General features: G+C 47.1%; 1 protein-coding gene across 1 annotated transcript in view; it reads left to right on the top strand.

Annotated features, from left to right (window-relative positions):
• EPS8L1 (EPS8 signaling adaptor L1) overlaps nt 1-21,481 on the top strand; it is a 235,832-nt gene extending 214,351 nt beyond the window's left edge. Inside the window, exons 15-21 of the mRNA XM_069638029.1 lie at nt 10,322-10,371; nt 11,821-11,917; nt 13,222-13,374; nt 15,759-15,861; nt 16,421-16,601; nt 17,512-17,644; nt 19,814-21,481. Of these exons, the coding sequence (XP_069494130.1) occupies nt 10,322-10,371; nt 11,821-11,917; nt 13,222-13,374; nt 15,759-15,861; nt 16,421-16,601; nt 17,512-17,644; nt 19,814-19,900 (804 nt within the window). The 3' untranslated portion in view covers nt 19,901-21,481. The remainder of the gene's footprint in view (nt 1-10,321; nt 10,372-11,820; nt 11,918-13,221; nt 13,375-15,758; nt 15,862-16,420; nt 16,602-17,511; nt 17,645-19,813) is intronic.
• The last annotated feature ends 201 nt before the right edge of the window (nt 21,482-21,682 follow it).

The following is a 21,682-nucleotide window of genomic DNA, read 5'->3' as shown; positions in this document are numbered from 1 at the left end:
TGTTCGGTCTCGGGGAGGGTTTTGCTGGCATATGCCACTGGCCTTATCCCCCCATCTCTGCCCACTTGGGTGAGCACAGCACCGAGGCCAAACGGGCTGGCGTCCACCACAATCTCGGACTCCAGGGCGGGGTCAAAAAAAGCCACGGTATCATCTGCTGTCAGGGCGCCTTTGATGTCCTCGAACGCAGACTGTTCCAACGGGCCCCACTGCCAGGTGGTATCCTTTTTCGTCAGGGCCCTCAGAGGCTCCGACCTCGAGGCGAGATTCCTGATGAAGCGTCCACAGTATGTTACCATTCCCAGGAAGCTCCGCACATCTGACGCCGACTCAGGGGGGCGCGCGGTCCTGATGTCCTGGACCTTCCTGGGGTCCGGAGATACACCGCCCTCCTTGAAGATGAAACCAAAAAACTCAATGGTCGGGCGGAGGAACTCGCACTTGTCCTTGTGGAGAGTGAGCCCCAGCGACTGCAGCCTCTCGAGGGTCTTGGCCAGACGTTTCAGATGTTCAAGTTCAGTCCTGGCAAAGACCAGAATGTCGTCACTAATGTTTAGGACGCCCTCCAGGTCTGCGAGAGCGCCTCGGATCAAGATCTGAAATACCTCGGCTGCTGACGACACTCCGAAACTCAGCCGCTTGTATCGATAGAGCCCCCTGTGGGTAGTGAAGGTTGTAATATATCGGGACTCTGGGTGGAGGACAACTTGGTGGTATCCAGCTCGTAAGTCCAACTTAGAGAAGAACCGGGCCCCCTGCACTTCAGCAATGATGTCATCGATTGTCGGGGTCAGGTGTCGTTCTCTCCTGATGGCCTTGTTGGGCAGCCTCATGTCCACACAGATCCGGACGGAGTCCGGCTGTTTTGGTTTCCTCGCCACTACGATAGGGGATACCCATGGTGTGGGGCCCTCCACCTTTTCGATTATATCCAGGTTCACCAGGTTGTCTAGTTCCCTGTCCACCTGGTCCCTTAGATGAAACGGGATCCGCCTGTGTTTCAGAGCCACGGGCTGCACCGACTCATCAATGTGGAGCCTCACGGGGTCACCATTCATTCTCCCAATCCCTTTAAAGATGTCAGCATATTTGTCCAGCAGATCGTTGATGTCCTCTAAGTAGACTGAGTACGCGAAGCTCACTATGCCAAGAGCCTCCGCTGCCGCACAACTCAACAGGGTGTTGCTGCTCACCGGAGTCACGTAGAAGCGGGCCTTGATCTTCGACCCGTCATGCTCCACCTTGGCGACAAACGCACCGTCCAGTGGCAGGGGCTCCCGCCCACCAAATGCAAAAATGCGGGCTCTCGGCGTCGCCAGCCTCGGGGGTGGGTTGAGCGCGGCATAATGTCCTCTCGCCATTACGTTGACTGAGGCCCCCGTGTCGACCAGCACCGGGACCGGCGAGCAGTTCACCTCCACGACGCATCTCGGCTGTCTCCTGCTCCTCCCCTTGAGGACTTCCATGCTGGAGACGAAGAAGATATTCTCCTCATCCTCTTCCTCCGCTTCTTCCGCCGGCGTCTCCTCTCCCGCCTGTTCCACCTGAGCTACATTGGGCGGGCGGTTTTGGCGAGGGGTCCACAGACGAGGTTGTCCCCTCGGAATCAGTACAGGCAGGGTCGCCCTGCACACCCTCGAGAAGTGGTCGGGCACCCCACAGCGTCCGCAGATCTTTCCTATTGCCATGCACTCAGACGAGTGGGGGAGGTCATAGCCGCACTTCTGGCATGACTCCACTGGCTTACCAGCTCTGTCTCTGGGAGCCCCACCGGGCCTTCGCACCCCTCTGCCGCCTCGCCAGACAGCGCACACCTCTTCCGGCCTCGCTGCGCGGGATCCGGCCTCCATCTTGTTGGCACGGGCCTCCGCCACCTCATGGCACCGCCCGAGCTCCAGGATTCTGGGCAGGGTGAGTCCGGGCTCTCTCAGGACCTGTCGCCTCAACTTGCCAGATGAACATGCCTGGATTAGCATGGTCCTCATCATATCCTCCGCATCCCCCCACGCACACCCTTCGGATAGGCTGCGCAGGCGGCCATAGAAGGTGTCGAGCGTTTCATCCTCCTTTTGTCTGGCCGACAGCATGACAAACCTCTCATAGTCCACGTTGGCAAGGGGAATGAAATGCGCGAGGAGGACGGCTTTGGCTTGGTCATAGGAGTTGTCCACCGGAGTTAACGACTCAAATATCTCCTGTACAGCTGCTCCGGCCGAATACAGCATCGTAGCCACCCTGCTGTCATTGTCCGTGACCTGGGCGGCCCGAAAGTACATGTCCAGCCGTCCGATCCATCTTCTCCATCGGGGGCCCAGGCCGGACGGAGGACCCGTAGCGTCAAACTCCGGAATGGGCTGCAAGGCCGCTTGCGCCCTGGCTTGGGCCATGGCCAGGCGTGGTGGTTGGTTCGGGGGAAGAGCGGCACCAACCGTGGGTGTAGGCAGCCCAGACGTCGCAGGATGTGGGGTTGGCTGTGGGGGATTCTGTTGAAACAAATCTGCCAGGCCTTCGTCCTGCGAATCCTCCGAGGTCGTGGCAGTCGCACCCTCCAGGGCGCCGAAATCACTCATAGGCCCAAGCGCACAGGCACCCTCGTTCTAGTCCTGAGGGCCGCAACTTGCACCTCTCCCCACACTGCCACCACCCTCGTGATGATGAAAGGGTTAAAGAAGCTACCTTGAGGCGTCTCGTTCCAACGTGGATCTCAGGAGCGGGTATGCCATCACCCACGTGATGATGAAGGGGTTGAAGAGGGTCCTTGAACCAAATGTTCCAAAAATTGAGCTTCAAAAATGGAGTGGGCTGAGAAGGCCCAGCCACCTCAGTCCATCTTCCAGCTACCACACGACGTTACAGACTGAAAATTGGCCAAAACATCAAAATTCAGGCATGGGCCTGCGGGTTAGGCTGCCCGCAGTCAGCAAATCCAAAAATTGGGCTTGGATGGCCTTCCGACTCCAAACCGGAGCTTTCGGAAGTTCCTCAGCCACGTGCGCAAGATGGCCGCCAGCCGCGTGTATGGTCCACGACCACAGCGTGAGACGAAACATCCGCGGATGTTTCGTCGTCGGAGAAAAATTATCCGGGATCGCTCTCACCGCCGGGCCCGGGCATCCAACACTCGTCGCCACTGTTCGGGGTCTCTGGGTGCCCCCATGCGTGCCCGTGAGCCCCTCCACCCACAGACTCAGACCAGACACGTCTGTGTGCTTCGGGCTCCCCGGTCGCTCTGACGCGGCCGGGAACGCCCCGTTTATTTAAGACGCACGCGGCGACGTGCAACGTCACGTCGCCGCGTGCGCGTCTCCCTCACGGGGCAACGCCACACTTGCTTCCAAGACAAATGTGTTGCCCCCGAGTTGTCCTCCCTGACCAGCATTGTCTGTTGACGTTGTCTGTTGTTTCGACACCAGTTGACTCGTTGTCATTCAACGGGAGTAGAAGTGCATTCGAAGGCCTGCCCACTCCGCAGAACACACACACTGACAAACCATTCTCAGGAGCATGCGCATTTGGTGCACGCCATGGCTGGAGCATTAGTGGAATAAAGGTCAGAATATTCTGACAGGTGGATGCAAGCTGACAATAGTGCTGGGTTTGAGCATCATCGCCGAGGCCCCCCTTTTAATTTCAGCCATTTAAAAAAAGATGTAACACAGGTACCAGTTGAATGATAACGACGCAACTTTATGCTGATGCAACTTTATGCTGACACAACTTGATGCTGGCCGAACAACTTCCTATACTCATGAAACTAACTAAAGGAGAGCATCAGTGATTTAGAGCTTGGTCCTGGGAAAAAAAAAACATTTTGAATATTGCCTCATTAAGATTTACTATTAATAACGAGAGGGTATTTTTTAGTCATCCAACTCCCTAATAATGTAGCTTTATTGAGCGTATTCTAAATGTTCCCTCCCTTTTTCCCCCACACAAATTTTTCCTGAGGTTCACTCACCACCTGCAATCTGCTGGGATAAAAGCACTCTCGCTAAATGTGCAGCTAGTCGCTGTCAATACCCCAAACTGTGTGACTCGCATTTGCATATAAAGTGTGGGCAAATGTTTTTCAACAGCCCCAAAAAGCACAGACAAATCCAGTAAAACTGCTTTGTGTTTGCAGATGGAGGTGGGGCAGTGATATCCCTAACATGAGGCAGACTCAGGCACATTTGTTTAACACCCAAATAATTGACAGAGCATTGGTGGATCAGCGGGTAGAGCTCTTCCATGGGAATCTCTTGAGCTTTGGATTCGATCCATCCCACCAGTGTTTTTTATGAGTGTTAGACTGGATTTCTAGACTCTGGCGTGGTGGACAGATGTGTAGGTGGCCAACCTAGATAGTGAACAGGGACAACTCTGGGAGGTGTAGCCAAACCAATCAAGGGTGCATGGAGAGTGGTCAAGGCTAAGTCTCAGGAAGGAATGAGTCTGGTCCAGGGCCCTCAATGAGTTCACAGATAAGTACTCAAGGGTTACATTTAGACAGTTTGTCACCTCTACAGTACTGGCGTCTCTTAAAAATGTCTGGATTTCCCCTGTTATCAAGAAGACTTCTCTTGATTAGGCTGCCGTACAGAACTACCGTCCTATCACCAATGCTACTCTCTTGTTGAAGATTCTGGACAGGGTTGCTTACCTGCAGCTTCAGAAACATATTGAGGAAAATCGGCTTTTGGGTTCTTTGCAATCTGGCTTTAGAGCGCTTCACGGCACTGAGACTGCACTGTTGGACCTTAAGGCCAACCTGTGCCATGTTGTTGACTCCGGTGAAGTTGCTATGGTGATGCTCCTCAACCTATCTGCAGCGGTTGACCTTGTTGACCATTCCCTGCTGTTGGAGAGGTTAGGGACCATTGCTAACTATTCCAGTAGCGCCTTGGAATGGCTGACCTCCTTTTTGGGACCCGCTTTGCCCGTGTGGCCTCTGGTGGCTTTATGTCACTTGCCTAGCTCCTTACTTGCGGTGTCCCGCAGGATGCTTGCCTTTCTCCCACCCTCTTTAACCTCAATATTCGTCCTTTCTTCGATCTTCTGGATAGCATCGGCGTGGGTTACATTAACTATGCCGATGATACCCAGATATTGATCGAGCTGACCGGCATCGATGAGAGGGATCGGTCCAGGATCACTTCTATCTATACTTTGATTGAGGAGTGGATGTGTGAAAACTCACTGGCTCTTAACAGGAACAAAACTGAACCTATGATGATGGGCACTACCCAACGCCTTGGGAACCTCAATCCGAGGTATGCCGTCTTTGACATTTCGGATACCTCTATTAAAACCAGCCCCTCGGTCAAGACTCTTGGTGTCTATTTTGATGCCTCTCTTAGCATGAATGAGCATGTTAGCCAGGTGAACAGATCCTTTGACTACACTACTCGCCTCATTAGGCGAGTCAAGCCCTTCCTCTCTATAACTTATACTGCTAACCTTGCTGTTGCTCTGGTCAACTCTAAACTGGACTATGGAAATAGTCTATTGGCAGGCACTTGTGCATCCAACCTGCCCTCATTGCAGGTGGCTCAGAACAATGCTGCTTGAGCTGTTTTTGGTCTGGTGAGAAGGAATCATGTCACTAAGGCTCGTAGATCCCTGCATTAGCTTCCAGTTAAACATTGTGTCGCCTATAAAATTCTTCTCCTTACTTACAAGTGTGTCAGTGACAGCGTACCTCCTTATCTGAAGAAAAGGATTAGGCGCCGTCCGCTCTTATCTAACAAATCTAAAAGACTCGAGCAGCCTTGCTATAGACTGGCTCGATTGAGCGGTACCTGCTTTGATTCTATTGCTCCTCGCATGTGGAATATGCTGCCCACTGATCTTCGTTATTGCCCTGAACTTTCCTCATTTAAGAGATCTCTAAAAATGTATCTCTTTAATTCCAATGACTAAGCTCCTTCTTCTTCCCGTCTCCTTTTGGTTTTCTAGACTTCCTATTATTCCTCTTACATGATGTGCGCTGAGGACCACAGGCGATTTGCACCCTATAAAAGATATTTAACATTAACATTAACAGGAGGGGACACAGCTGTCGCAGTCAGAGTCAGCCTCCTATCTCAGGTACCGTTGATGCTGGTATGCTGAAAATTCGCAGGAGGGAGACTTGAAAAGCAACATGAGGGTCCGGAAAGTTCTGAGCAAAAACACAGAACCACAACACCTCTACCAAGGTAGTCCAAACTGGAGTTGGTCAGTCGACAGGATGGTTCCAGGAATGCTTCAAAAGATTCCAGATGGCTGGGCACCGAGCAGCCACCTGGAATGGTTTGTCTCACCACTGCAATGGTTGGCATACCACTGAAGGCCTTCTGAAGATCACCAGCCAGACAGGGTTTCACCGGGACTGCAGCACAATTTGGTCACCAGGTCTTCTTAGGACAGGTCCCCGGGTCTTCCTACGTTTTCACAGCTGGGCAGGATACTTGACTCCTTGCAGGATTTCTCCAGGACCTCTGGGGTGTGACTGCAAGACTCCTCTTCTTATCCAGAAACTAAGGTGAGACAGAAACTCAGCGCACCCAAGGGAAGATTTGCCCCTCACACCCCGCACTCCCCAGCAGTGGTCCAATCAGGACCACTGACGGTGAAACTCATGCATACTCCCATGACATACAGAAACCACTTTGTGGATTGGGACCAGACAGTCCCAACCCACTTCCTGGGAACACACACACATGACCCTGTACTAGCTCACACAAACTAAGGCTTTCCTGGGCTGTGTATGACCATAAAAGGAATTTCCTGACCTGACAAGGCAGGAAGAGGTCCAGCAAACAAAATGGCCAAAAGAACGAGCAAAAAGCTTGTGGCACAGGTATTTTAGGACACTAGCCACAGTAAGTAGCCAAACGCGGTAAACATGGTAAGGCTAACAAGACGTATTGTAAAAATAGTCAAAATGAAACTGCTGCCAACAGGTTGTCTTTAGGTACATGCAGAGTAACCAAAAAATCCCTTTGAGTGTGATCTAGGGTCATACAAAAGAAACCTCATTGCACTGCATTGTAAGATGCATTGTACAATGATAAAAAAGTTGCCTAAAAAATGATAACATATAACAAAAAAAGCGAAACATAGTTTCCCAGTACTGACAGTCTGAAGAATTGGTCAGTTTCCCCATAACAATGAGCAAAATAACACGGAAGAGTGAAGCTGAAGACTTCACTTCAATGGAGAATGGCAGCGGAAGAGTACAAAAACAAAAGCAAAACGTTGATGGATACATAGAAATGGAGAGTGAGTTTCTCAAAAGAGAAAGTCCTGTGACCTCTGTTGTTTCGTGTTCTTGTCGCGCCCTGATGCTTGCGAGCTTCGGCGCGTTATAAATACATAAATAAAATAAAAGAAAATAAAAACATTACCAACACTGAGTTTAAACATTCGCAGGACGCAGTTTAATTGTGGGCCATAACAATCCGCTTAGGTCATAAAAGCTCACAATAAAGAAACATTGTAAAGGTTCAGAGCCAACTGACATGGTGTTACCGGTCCGACCTGCTCCCGACGATACCATTGCGCCCCAACACCTCAGACACTCAGACACAAATAATACACAGGAGACCCAAAGTAGAGAGAAATGGGCTGTGATGCAAAACACAAAAGTGCATGGGAGGGCTGTTTACTGCTCTACCCCCTGTTCACCTCGCCCCCCAGGCCTGACTCATTCTTATACACAAACGCATCCATATAACATCACTTATAAAGCATGTATAATAACAGACAGATCCATTTTGGAGAAAAGGGGGAAGGAGTATAGCCACAGTTGCGAAATGCACTGTCATATCTGCGAGACAGCCTCTGGCCTTGGGAATTTGATCCAGCAGTGTCGTCAGCTGTGTACTTCTCAGGAGGGGCTCCTGAACTGGCCCGGGCAGCCTGAGGAATCAGGCATTCCACAGTTTAGCTCAGCGACCCAGCTAGGGCCGGGTGTTCAGCTGTAGGCCAGTCTAATCGCAGATGTGCCTCAAAGAAACCAAAAGAAAATGCAGTGTCAGAAATGGTAACACATGGACGTCCTGCTCTCTTTTCCAAGTCAAGTGATCAAACCTTGATGTTTCCAATGCTGTGGTAATGATGCGTGTACAGCTGCACACAGTCTTAAGCTCTGCACTGTCACAACTATGCAATGAGTGCCATCTTGAGGATGGCATTGAGTGCCCGCTCTGCAGGACAGTCGATAACACAACATGTTAGTTATTGCTAAGACCCTTGTGCATGGGCAGCGCCATGTTTGTCTTTATACCTATCAGCAAAGTGGAAAAAATAAATAAACCTCTGGGTGGCTGTTCGCTGAGATGAAAGCTATCCTATCACAGCAAGGTGTGCATTGCATGTCAGATGATATTGCAAATATCAATGACAAGTACTATAGATCAAAAAGTCCAGGACAATGGACCCAAAAAGGGCAGCAGCGCGCAGGGGTGTTGCCAGGTGTATACAAGATCCAGGGCTACACTAATATCGGGACCGTCGGGACTTGGACTAGCTAGCCTTTTGGTTGTAGTCCCTGAGCTTCTATTCAGGGCTACAAATAAAAGACCCTGGGCTATAGCGCCCCCTTACCCCCACCCTAGTGACGCCTCTGCCAGATTTACAAGGTGGTAAGTTTCTCCTCAGAAAAAAACAATCTGTAGCATCAAACTTTCACCTGGTGTACTGAGCAGACAGCAACATGTTCTTCACCACATTGACCATCCATTGTGGTGGAGTCTTGTAAGGCCACACTGTAAGCAACTCCCATTGTGAGCAAACCTCTCCTTGAGGCTCCACAGAGATACCTTGTCCTGAACAAACTATAGCGAACATGAGTCTGCCGGGCAGGTCTTTGTGTGGAGTGGAGGATTGCAAGCTCACCGTTCTTGAAGTGGTTCCTACAGGGTGGCACATAAAGGGGGTGCAACGAAGCATTGCTCCATACCGGGATCACCTTCAAGATTCACAATATATGTATTTTATGCTAATCATTTACAATAAAATAAGACCAAAATGTGCATCAAAGGAACAGAGCTTTCAAGTGTGAATAACTATCTGTGAGAAATCAAAATGAATTCAAAACTAAGTAATGAATGTGAGTACTTCTAGTATTAAAGTGGGCATAATCCCAGATTACTTCCTATTTCACTACATAAAATCTGGATCACCCCCTTGTGGAAGCAGATCAATAAGTACACTGAACTCTCAGGATCAGATGGCCTTCTCAGGGTGCTCCAGCATCCCTTGATATGAGAGACTTCTCTGGACTCTAATGTGTGCGCAGCCAGCAGCGCATTCTCAGGATCGCATGGTAATAAACAAAGGACTATTTCTACCCTAAAATGACGTGTTGGCTAACTCAATACTGAAAGATTCCGGCTACCCACTTCTCTGATGAATCAAATCTCCAGCTATTACTTTAGTCAACAATTTCAATAGGCTAAAGGTGCACATCACGCAGAGCAGGCATTTTATTTTAATTGGTTTTTGATAACACGCTTAATACCCAAGTTCAGTTTCTACGCGCAGATCTGGGATTTGAACCTCTGTGGCGCTGCGTGGTCTTGTTTCAAAGACCAGATGCCCCTGTGCTATCCTCCGTGGCATCCAATCAGATGGCTGTTTCTCTGACAGGAAACATGCATACTTACAGTACACTTCGCAAAGGGGGAATTACCCATTACAATGAATCTTTTGTTAATCATTTTGGCTTCATTGCCGTCTGCTTTGGAAGGACCGACTTCTGTCTCGGCCAGGGAAGAATCCCAACAAAACCCCCCAAACAAGGTGTCATTCAGCCTTTGTATTGAGTTGGCGGCAAGAGCTTGGTGCCTGCAGGCTTTTCACTGATAAGTCTGTTTCTTTCATGTATTTAGTGCATAACCCATAATTCACGTGAATTGTACTTTTCCCAACTTTTCTCCCAAGCATAGATAAAGCAAATTCAAAAGGGTCTTGAAGTTGGGCTTTGTTCAACATGAGGTCACAGCAGCCACATGTTGTTACCTATGTTTTTTTAAAAATATATGCAAAGTACTATGGGCCTAATTCACAGAAGCCTTTTATAATGGCAAAATCCCATGAATAAATGTTCTGTACATCAGGTCCTATGTCCCACACTGCTGTGCAAAAAGAACACCTTCACTTCAAGGTGATTCAGGAGCAATGTATCAGCTCTAGGACAGTGTGGGCTTCTAGCAAGACCCGCAGCCAGCCCTTGAGAAATCCATGGGAACCCTGCCAGGGCTTCGTAGTGCAACTCCTTCATTTTCCTTTAACATCTGCCCCTTGGTTTGTGTACTGCTTTTCGGCCACTTACTGCGATATGTTTTCTCCTCAGCAATCAGTCAGCCAGATCGTCCGTCCCCCGCCGCTGCCCACAGTGAACGGGTAAGTGAGAATGACAAGCTTTTCACCCAAGTTTAGGAAAACAGGATAGAAGACTACTGGGTAAGAACTTGGGTTCCATTTAAAAAATAAGTTACAGTGTATATGTATTTCCAAATTCCCTAAATCGAGACCTATCCATAATCCATCCAGGTCATGACACCTTCTACTAGTGCTACAGGCAACGCATGCATGCATCTGATTGTGGCTGACAGGGGTGGACTGGTCTATTGGGAAATCTGGAGATGTCCCGGTAGGCCTCTGCAGCCTGGGCCTCTTTTATGTGGTATTTCCAATTTTTCTCATAGGAAAAGCATTGGGCTTGCTGAAAATGTGTAATATGGGGCCACTTTTAAAATTATTTCCAAGGCCTCTTTTGGTTCCCTGTCCACCCCTGGTGTCTGAGGCCCTTTCAGAGACATCCCCCCCTACTAGCTAGAATGTCCTAGCATAAGGCATCACTTGCCTTTCCCACACCTGAGTCAAGGTAAAACACAAATTTAAGACATGTCCCTGTCTAGTCTGTACAGCCCTGGTTCCCTGGTTGTTGGCCTAGCTCTTTCCGGCAGATGGTCTTTGTCTTTCTCTGCTCATCGGTTTCCCTTCCTTGGAAGGCTTTCTTTTGGCCTGCATCAAATGGCCTTGCTCATCTGATGCAACATTCATTTAATCTTTTATTTAGACTAATGTCATTCGGATTAATGTTATTTAGTGAGATATTATGTAACCTTGTTTGCAATTGCTTGTAGCACTGGTTTTGACGATTGTTAAATTGGAAATTAAATATGTTTTATTTGCTATATTTTAATGGAATGTATTTGAACGTTTTATTAAAGGTTGAGTTCTCTCCATAAAAAATAAAAAAAAATAGTGTTATTTAGATAACGGTAAACCGAAACTCAAAGTCCAGGTCATAGCCTCTAAACCCAAGCGACACACCAAACCAAACCCTTGCAATTACACCTATCCATAGACGTGGTCGACCCACCCCCACATATAAAATAAAATAAAAGTCTAAATCCCAAAACCTAATGCTAAAAAACCATATTCCAAAAGGCTGTTCCCATAATGTGTCATCACCAAAGCCTAAATCTATTCCCCTAAACCAAAATAGAGGCCTTGACCCTACCCATATGCCCCTACTAATCCTGCCCCTCATGCAAAATAATCAACCCTTCAGCGCAACCCCAAAACCCCTCTTAACCCTATCACCCACATAAACGACTAACCCATAGACACAACCCCAGAGACATCAATTGAAAATAAGGCCCGTGGGAGTGTTCCCTAATCTTCAACGGAGGCCTACACCCAGAGTGCTTAGCCTAGACCCAGGTTGGGTAATTGTAACAGCTACTGTTCAGGTGGCAAGAGACGCTTCAATGTTGTGGACTGTGCTGTGCGAATTAATTATTGAATGTATTCGTTTTCTTGACTTGCTGCTGTGTCCCACAGTCACGGGGAGACTGATGTTAAACGCATGCTCTGCTCCTATGAATTCGTGGCAAGAAATAGCAACGAGCTGTCGGTGCTGCAAGGAGAGGTGCTGCAGGTAAGAGACGTCTGTGTGGATTTATAATATTGCAAAAAAGTGACCTCCTCAGAGGCATTAAGGCAACAGACTTGACCAACCCAAAGCGCAATAGGGCATGCCTGAAGGGCTGTCCAGACTGGCCATTGTGAGGTCGTTTTTGAGCCTACGTGCAGAGGAGTAGCCAGGATTGTCTAACAAGTGGACCCTGAAGCTAAAGTAGTTGGGCCCACCGTGGGACATTAAGATCTGTAAATTCCCACACTGGGCTGTTGAGTGGGCATTTACAGATTTTGAGTGGGTCTTGCCCGCTAAGGTCCTACCCCGTCTACGCCGCTGCCTACGTGGGCATGTTAGAGACTCGCTGCACGCCACAGCCGCTAATCTCAAGCATCACATTTTCTTTAGCGCCAGGGGTTTGGTTTTTGCCACAGCCCTACCCTGGCTGGCCAGGAGAGGGCCACTGATATGTGTCCCGACTCGCCACTGCTTTTTCATGGTCCGGGTCCTAAAAGGGGTCCATAGAATGGGAGGCACTGCATTTCCCTGCTGTTCAGTGCACAGCGCTGTTCCCATCAGCGCAGTGCACTGACCCCTTTTGTGCATTGTCTGCACCCTCCAGTGCACTGTGTGTACTGTTCTGAGCCTTCTCGTGCACTTGGCCCGCATCCTGAATGCATTATTCTCAACCCCTTTACTGCGTTATTCCCCTCTTCTCCCACAGTTCTATCCCCATGCAGTCCTCCGATCCTCTACGTGCACCGCCCTGACACCCTTTCTGGCCCCCTAGTACTCTGCTGTGTCAAAGGTCGAACTGAGACGAAAAATAGAACCAGGCCTCCCAGAAAAAGAGTATCCCACAATCACGATATTCATGATAAACTGTTCAAGTAGTGTCTGTAGGTGCATTTTGGTAGCATATGTGAAATTGGGACACTTTCACGAGCATAGGGCCATCAGGGCTACGATATTTGCATTGCACTAACCAATCAAAACTGCACAAAAGGCTACAATTCTGGTCTGCACTCACTGGCCTGTTGGAGCGGCCCTTTGGGAATCGCCTTGTCCCCTGTTTGCCAGTGGGGCCTTAACTGTGTCACACTCTGTTCCCGGCCAAGTTCTTTGAACACTGCGTGCATTGCTCCAACCGCATCTTGCTGCTGTGCTCCTAACACAAGTTCCCGAGTTTGTGGCCCCTACCGTGCACTTGTCCAGCCCCCTCCATTCCCAGAACCCACCGCGCATTCCACTGCACAGAGCAAGATAAACAGAGCAGGTGTTTGGAGCAAAGGTAGACAACTTCCATTTTCTTTTTCCTTGTCCAGGTGATAGACGACTCCAAGAAATGGTGGAAAGTGCAGAACAACTATGGGCTAGTGGGCTACGTGCCGTACAATATCCTAGCCCCAGCGCCCGCCGCAGAAGCCAGCGAGAGCAAGATGAATGGTCCTGCCAGCCCTGCTAACCCCCAGTTTAAGGTATGTAAACTATGATGTGTGAAGGTCCCGCTACATGTGGACACCACGTACTCTGATGCAGTATAGTCACCACGAGCGAGCAGCAGCTGAGCACAAAGGGTTAAATCTGTGCCGCGCAGTGAGAAATCTGATTTTGCGAGCAAGCCTGTTGCCACATAAAATTATAAGCCTGGGTCATACCGCTATGACCGCTTGATGCACCTTATGCAATTAAGAAACAGTGAGCGGAAGCGGCTTTGTCTCACTATGAATTGGCAACCACCTAGTGGCTGCCCATGTGTATATATTGCCCTTCTGGCTAGTGATTCGATGTCCTGCTAGCATTTGTATATATGCTGTCTTCATGTAATCTGTAACTGACCTTCTATGGCCTGTATATATTTTGCCTGTATGTAATCGGTAACCGACTGTCTATGGCCCGTACACACTTTGCTCTGCATGTACTCTGCAACCTTGTAACTTAAGCCTCGCGTTGTCTGTACTGCTGCGCCTCGGGTTTGGTGCACATTATAAGTGAATAAAACAAACAAGACAAGGCTCTCGCCCCCTAGCACACTAATAACCTAAAAGTTGGTGAAACGCCTAGGAAAACAACCCTTGCAGGGAACATGCTATCCGTATGTGTATCAGTATTTCCCAAACGCAAAACAGAGAAGAAAATGGTCGTGTTGTTGGGCAGGTTGAGGGAGTTTGAGATGTGATAGATAAAAGGGTGTTTACTGTTTCTGTATGCGATAAGCGACATGAGAAGTGCAGTCCTGGAAATAAACTCCTCCCTATTCTTCTATGTGGTTTCAGTGCAGTACAGCTCAGCCCTCACTTCTTAGGCTTGTGGGAGTGTAACGTAGTTTTATGGAAGACATATTGTTGTTTCGCTCCTTCCTTCCTCCGGCCTCTGGGTTTCCTTCCCCTTACACTGGTCAAAGATTGTTATCCTCGCAGCAAGCAATGAAGGGATAGTCTTTACAAATGAAGTACTCTTACTATTTTTCTACTTCCTTTCAGAATGCCCTGGAGACTAGATTTTCTTGAGTTCCCTGAAACATGAGAAGAGGGTCTCACAATCAGTGAAGACCAAAATGACCCTGGTGTATTCTTTCTAGCCCCTGCCTTTTTTATTGTGAGCGCTTATATTGCTATTGATGGGGGAAACGTAACATTCAGCCTCCTATATAACTTATATACAGTGATGTAACATCATGAAAAATGTTCACTCATAAAAACCTATGTAATTCACCGAAAAAACATTGTTAAATGGACATTATGGTTAAGATGCGCTAATAAAAAACCTATGAAATTCAGTGAAAAAAAGTTGTTTAAGGGACGTTATGATTAAGTTGCATCAGTAAAAGCCTACCAAATTCAGGGAACAAACGTTGTTAAAGAGACTTTATGGTTACAAGTACAATTGAAAACCCAAGAAAAAATCACCAGTTATGGTAAGCTATGCAACCATAACTCGCGCCATCGCCATGCACTGCTAACACTAACACCCGGGACATCAAATGTGATTGGTGCATACATTTCCATCTGAACTATGCCCACTTTTCCTGATGAAACATGCCATGCCAATTTGTCAGCCCTTAGCAGAAGTTTGCCGTAAAAGTCAGGGTGGGACATGGTACCTACCTGTGACGTGCAACAGTTGGCTCGCCAGATGTTTTGGCAACTCTCACCAGCCCTAGGCAGCAGAGTCAATGGAGAGGGATTATGGCAGTTGTAGTCGAAAACATCAGGAGAGGTGCAGGTTGCAGGCCCCTGGTATAGACTGGCACAGTGTTACCCGAGGCAAGGCTTGCCAGGCACTTATTGCCCATACTCTAAAGCAGGATTCTCCTAATGTAGTCATCGAGAACCCCAAAAATACCAATTTTTAAGGATTTGGCGCTTAAAGGCTAGAATCGCCTACCCCAGCTATACAGCAATCTATTTTTTTTTCTGAATTACAACTATGCTTTCGCTTTCATCTGAAGACCTTGTTTGGCATTCACTAGACAATCGGTCATCATCCTAGCCTCTTTAGACTATTGAATCAAAAATTGGGCGGGATCCTCTTGCAGAGCGGAGATGGGAAGCAATAGCAACTGCAGTGGTGGAATAATGGTGGCAGTGAAATTAGAAATGGTGCAATGATACGTCACTGTCTACAATGGAAAGCAGCTAGGTCCTGCTTCATGGAGAGTTTTGCACGGCAAAAAGACACTTTGCAATGTTCCATGAATCAGGGTGTTTGTTGGCAGCGCAACACCACTTTGCACCCATGCAAAGTCACTTTGCGCTGTCCAAAGGATCCATGAATCAGGCCCTTGGTGTTTACCACGAGGTGCATGCAGGTTGTATGCCAGTTTAGCGCTAATTTGCTGTTTGCCATTTGCCATTTTTAGAAGACCCCACCGCCTACACCTCCCAAGAAGAATGGGAACATGCAGATGCCAGTGCAGTGGGGCAGTATGGACTCACTGAACGTGCCGCCCAAATCAGAGCCAGGTAAGACGCGGCCAAGAATCATACATATAGCGCGACCATTTTTATGAGATGCGAGGCAAACCAAATGGGTGCTTGGGGCCTAATTACCAGGTGGCATTATTTGTTTGAGTTATTGCTACTTATTTCTTATGACCAAGGGATTGCACACAGATTTATGCACTGGGCCTAGAACCCGCCAAGCTACCTTGCAGAGAATGAGACAATAAAGTATGGACAAGTAGAAGAGGGTTCATGGAAAGTAAATGTTTGGGTGCTTTAAAATGGGGTTTAAGAGAACTAAAAGAGAAATATGCATGAAAATGGTGATGCAGATGGGGTGACGAAGAAGAGATTTCGGGGAAGTGCACATGAGCGAAGAAGACAAGTGAATCAGGAGTCTGGCTCGGCCGAGTGTTTATGCAAAGTGGACAACAGGGAAGCCTACTTGAGGGGTCAATGACTGCTGATATAATTCAATTAGGATCTCCTACATTGCATTCTGGGATTCTCAAATAAGACTCATGCTGCCGTTCACTGTTTGCCCATTTATTTATTTTTGTTTTTCGATTGGTCTTTGTAGGTAAAACAAAACAGGTGAACAGCATGAACGAGGAACTGCTCCTCCGGCTAGCCAATGGCCGCACAGCACCCCAGAAGAGCTTCTCGGTGCAAAGAACGTCAGATACCTCCATGACGCTGAGCGACGAGTCCAGCCCCAGTGAGGTCAAGGCCTGGCTGCAGGCTAAAGGCTTCAGTCCGCTGTGAGTAGTAACATCCTGGTAGCAGCTATGGGGAAACTACTGTGTGTGTGCTGATTGGCCTCCTTGTTATTCTGTGTGCTAATTGGCCATTCTGTGTATCTTTGCCCCTGGCAGCTTGTTCTTTGTAATATGTGTTCTATTATTGGTTATCCATTGTACCATGTTTTTTTCTGGTGACTCTTTATCTCTGTGCTATGTGATTTGTCACAGTTTGAAATATGTTTGTATTTTTCCACTGGAAATTCTGCTTATCGTGCATTCTCCCATTGTTCCTTCATGGTTCTGTGAGTTCGTGCATTAGTCATTTAATTTGCTACGAGTGCTCACATTGAAAATTGCTTGTCGCTGTGTTATGTGATTTGTCATGTTTTGTGCTGTGTGCATTCTGGTTGATCGTTGGTTGTTTTTATGCTTTGCTATTGTTGACTGTTTGAATTGCTGCCCTGCCTCTGTAATCTGACATTGTTCATTGTTTGGAAAAGACCTGTGATTTCAGATTCCTCTTTCTTCGCACTGTTATTCTTATTATTATTATTATTATTACTGTGTGTCTTCTGGTTGAAGGTTGACTGTGTTATATATCATCTCTGATTGGTCATTTTTTGTCTCTGTGATTTCCTAATGCTTGGTTGGTAATCCTGAGTTCTACGTCATCTTTGTTACATGATTAATTGAATCTCAAGCAACTATTTGTCTGTGCTCTGTTGTGCCCTTCTTGGTCCCTGTGCTTTGTCATTGTTTGTTTTGCCTATGCACACTCCCACGGGTCACTTGCTGCATTTTCAATACGCTAGGTGGTCTTCCTTCTGGCCTTGTTTCCGTGGTCTGTGATTTGCCCTTCTTCTTCATTTGCGTTGATTGTGAGCTGTTTCTTAGTGCTCATTAAACAACATCTTTTTTTTCCCTCCAGGACGGTAAATTCCCTGGGCGTGCTGAACGGCGCCCAGCTCTTCACGCTCAGAAAGGAAGAGTTCAAGGCCGTGAGTCCTGATGAGGGGGCGAGAGTGTACAGCCAGGTCATGGTGCAGAAAGCGCTCCTCGAGGTACTTTACTTGTGTCCACCTTTGCTACCTGGCGAGGGAGGAGAGACAAATATACCCGTAGGAAGACAAGAGGCCTCGGATAATGAGGCATTGCGTGTGCCAGTCCTTGCCTGTCGTGGGATTGATTTTGTCCAAGGCCTACTAGACTTTCAGAGGAACCAGCATGTGTATATAGCTTGCAGATATCCCTCTCAGCCATTTTGCATCCTCCTATAGGAAAATTAGATATCCCGTGCAACAGCTGTCACTCATGGTTTTCCACTTACTGTAATTTCCAGTTGAGCCACAATGACATGCCTTATGGATCCATGTGGCAGTGTGTTTAGATATCTAGTTACGACCTGGAGTGCAGAAGAGCAGGGGAACTAACAATGGGATTTTTCTAGTTAGCTTAACCTTTTAACTTGAACCATGGGACCCAATTGGAGGCCAATCAAAAATACATTTCATGTAGTTGGACACCAGCTGCAACCTACAGCAAGACTCGACGGAAATTTCAACCATAGATATTTGCACCTACGTGGTGTCAGCGTAGGTCCCGATATTCGATTTGAAAAATTGCCCATTTTCATTTTGGGTTCATTGTTCCTGGGGGTGCTGCTACAACCTTGGCTTGCTGAATATTCAAAGCACTAGAGAAGGTCCGATAGAAGGAAATCATGTCACCTGTTCATCACTGTTTTCCAAACATCACGTGCAACTTGGAAAAGCCGCTTTACTACTGCTTTTACAAATTCCAGGGGGTTGACATACTGCCTCCATCTTTGGTCTGATTCTCAGGACCACACAATTGAGCTGATATAAAAACAAGGATTTCTGTTCTTTGTATCTGCCACATGTGGCTGTCTATATTGTATACAAAACGGAAGCCTGTGACTGGTTACAAAGGTGAAGGCTCTGATTGGGTGGTGTGACTCTGCAAGTTTGCACAGCTGGAAAGCTGTCCCTCTTCTTTATTTCTTTTGCTAGGCACCTCGAATTCAAATCTGGCTAAACTTCAACTTTTGCAAAATAAAGCCTTGCGAGCAGCCTTGGGTATAAAAAGATCCGACCACATCTCCAATACTAGGAGGGAAGTGCACTGGCTTCCCATTAAAGCCAAAATTATCTTCCAAACGCTTTGCGTCACCCACAAATGTATCATTAAGAAGGTTCCCACTTACCTCAATAACTCCATCTCCCAAAATAAGGCCTCTAGAACATTGAGATCCAACTCCAGTACCCAACTATTGTTCCTCGATTCAAGAGCTCCAGGGCAGGGGGGAGTAGCTTCCCAGCAGTGGCACCCAAAATGTGGAACTCCCTCCCCCCACACACGAGAAACGAGCCTGCACATGAGCGCTTTAAGAAATCGATTAAAACATGGCTTTTTAACAAATTTTAATCACTCGCTTGTCCATGCTGTTCCACCTTAAACATTTCTCATGCTTACACATTGCCTGATCTTACCCAATCTCTGTACCCCTTGTCCTGAAATTGTATGTACTGTAATATTCTGTAATATAACTCATCTGTAATTCGTTTGAAATGTAACCATTTTTCACCCTGTAACCAGAAAGTCAAGCTTTCCGTAACCTACGCCGTGATACCTCCGGGTTTGGGCATATAAGAAGTGCAATAAATAACCAGTAAAGAATTATTGGCCACCTTATTCATTTCCCAAAATAGTCAAATAAGAACCGTCATGCCTGAATGATTGGAGAAAATGCACTCTCTAAAAAGGTTGACTGTTGTTGTGGCAAATGGGAGGGCACAAAAGCAGCCATTTTGAATCTACAGATTATTTCCTAGCCAATCCAGCTGGATAAGGCTCCCCCCAGGATCAATAGGAGGCAGCTTTCGTAAGAGCCCCAAGTTCAAAGGTTTTCTTTGCTATAGGTGGATGGTGGATTTTATTTTGGGTGTGGTTGTGCCCCTTTCTACATTCCTCTATATTTGTTTTGTTGTTATTCTTCTTCAATGGTATGCAGAAAGCATCACTGGGGCTTAACATTTTACTTGTTGTTCAGACTTTTGCAACTGACAAACTGCAAATGTTCCCCAGCCCTACCTGTACAGTACTGCTACCTTACCGCTGTGTCCGAAATATACATGTGCATCTCAAAAGCCCTGCTTCCTACCCTCACGTTGTCTTGTTTTGTTTATGTTTGTTTGTGGGTGTTGTTGCAGGATTCAAGAAAAATCTCAGAGCTGGAGGCTGTAATGGAGAAGCAGAAAAAGAAAGTCGACGAGGAAATTGAGCAAGTCAGCTTCTGAGAAGATCCGAAAAAAGGAGCTACGGCGTGCTTGGGATTTTTTGCCATGCTTGAAATTTTAGATCTGTATGCACAATGCAAGGACTTGTACATATCTATAATATAGATATAATATATATATATATATATATAATATATAATAAAACATTATTATGAAGACATACATAGCAGGCCGGGATGGCTATACTGGTCAGGAAGTATCACTTGGAGAGGCCGGCCCTCAGTCGCCCGAGTGATGTTGCAACTTTTTTTGCAGACAATGTTCCAGCTACATAGGCTACTGGAGGGACTAGCTGGTTACACTGGAGGAGGCTGCAACCGGCGCCCTCCCCTAACCGAAACAAAATCTCCTCATTCCGTTAGTACAGGCATGATCAGCAGTTTGGACTTGGCCTGTTGAGAAATGTATGCCACTTTGAAGCCTTCGCAGTGCCTGTCCAGGGACTGCCAAAGTGACACTGCCTCCTTGGATGAATCCAGAAACCACGGGCATGTTGTGGCCGACCCGTCGCACGGGCCACAATTGCCCGCCCACCAAAGGGTTTGCATGGAGGTAAACTGAAAAGAAAGAATCTAATATGAGGAACTGCTTCCTTTCAAGGGTTGTTTTGACAACTTCTCATTGACTTATGACTCATGTGTCAATACTGAACTTGGAAAGCCTTGACTCCTAACTTCCAGCTAGGCCATCTGAATCCAGAAGATGTGGTCAGGAAAACTGGTCACCCTTACCGCAGGCCTATTCTCCTTCCATGCCTATTCTCTTGCCCCACTCCTATTTTATCTCTCCTTTTTCCATATCCTCTCCCCCACTCCAATTGCCTCCCGCGTACCCTTTTCCTTTTCCTGATCCCCAACCTTACTCCTTGAGACTAGCCCAGTTGACTTCTGAGCTTCTTTTCTTTCACCCCTCTTCAATTCCACTGTCCCAGCCCTAATTCCTTACCTTATCCTTATTTCCTCACCCCTTCTCTGTTCCCTCACTCCATCACTCACCGCACTGTGGAATGCCTTCTCTTCCTCTTCATTTTCCCATGTGGCTTAATCAGTGTTTTTTTTAGCTTTGAAATCACGTGGACTGGAACTCAAATACGAAGTTAATTAAAAGGGATGTCTTTCCTTCCAACATGTCTTCTTTGGGTTTGTTTACACTGCATTTATGTTATTTCGCCTGAGGATCGGAAGGTTTGGCCACTCCACCCACAGACAGCGCCTTGTCCGCCTTAAGACGTTCTGAGAACATTACTTTTTCATGAACTTGCTTTGCAGCCAAGTGGAGGTTGCCATAATTGAATTCTCTGCTAGTACCCACCCCAATAGCACCAGAAGGAAACAATCTAGAATCCTTTGCAAGAATCAAGAACATGATGACAAACCTGTATCCGGCTAATAGCACCATAGACTGGACCTTTATGTAGGAAATGTGCTGCGCGGTTTATTAAATAATCAATTTCCGGTCTGCAGTCTACAGCAGAGTAATGAGGCTAACCCGGGGCCGCCTCTCAGATCTCAAGGTGATGTTTGTTTCTTTATGAATGTAACTTTCTTGTTTGTTTTTTTTAATTAAAAATGCCAAATTCCAGTTTTGTGCTACTGTATTCTGTTGATTTCTAAGCAGCATAAGACTGCAAAAAGTCGGGGAAAACAGCAGTTTTTACATGTAGACCCATGTTTTGAAAGTAGCATTAGCTTACAAAAATAGACTATACCAGTAATAGAAACAACTATCAATAAAAATAGAATACAAAAAAGTTTATGAGAAATGTTTTTTGAATGTGTATTT

This window comes from Ambystoma mexicanum, chromosome 1q (genome assembly GCF_040938575.1).
Source record: "Ambystoma mexicanum isolate Mex_15411 chromosome 1q, UKY_AmexF1_1, whole genome shotgun sequence".
Lineage (NCBI taxonomy): Eukaryota > Metazoa > Chordata > Amphibia > Caudata > Ambystomatidae > Ambystoma > Ambystoma mexicanum.
The sequence above is the reverse complement of the archived record's forward strand: the minus strand, read 5'-3'. Positions and strand labels throughout refer to the sequence as shown.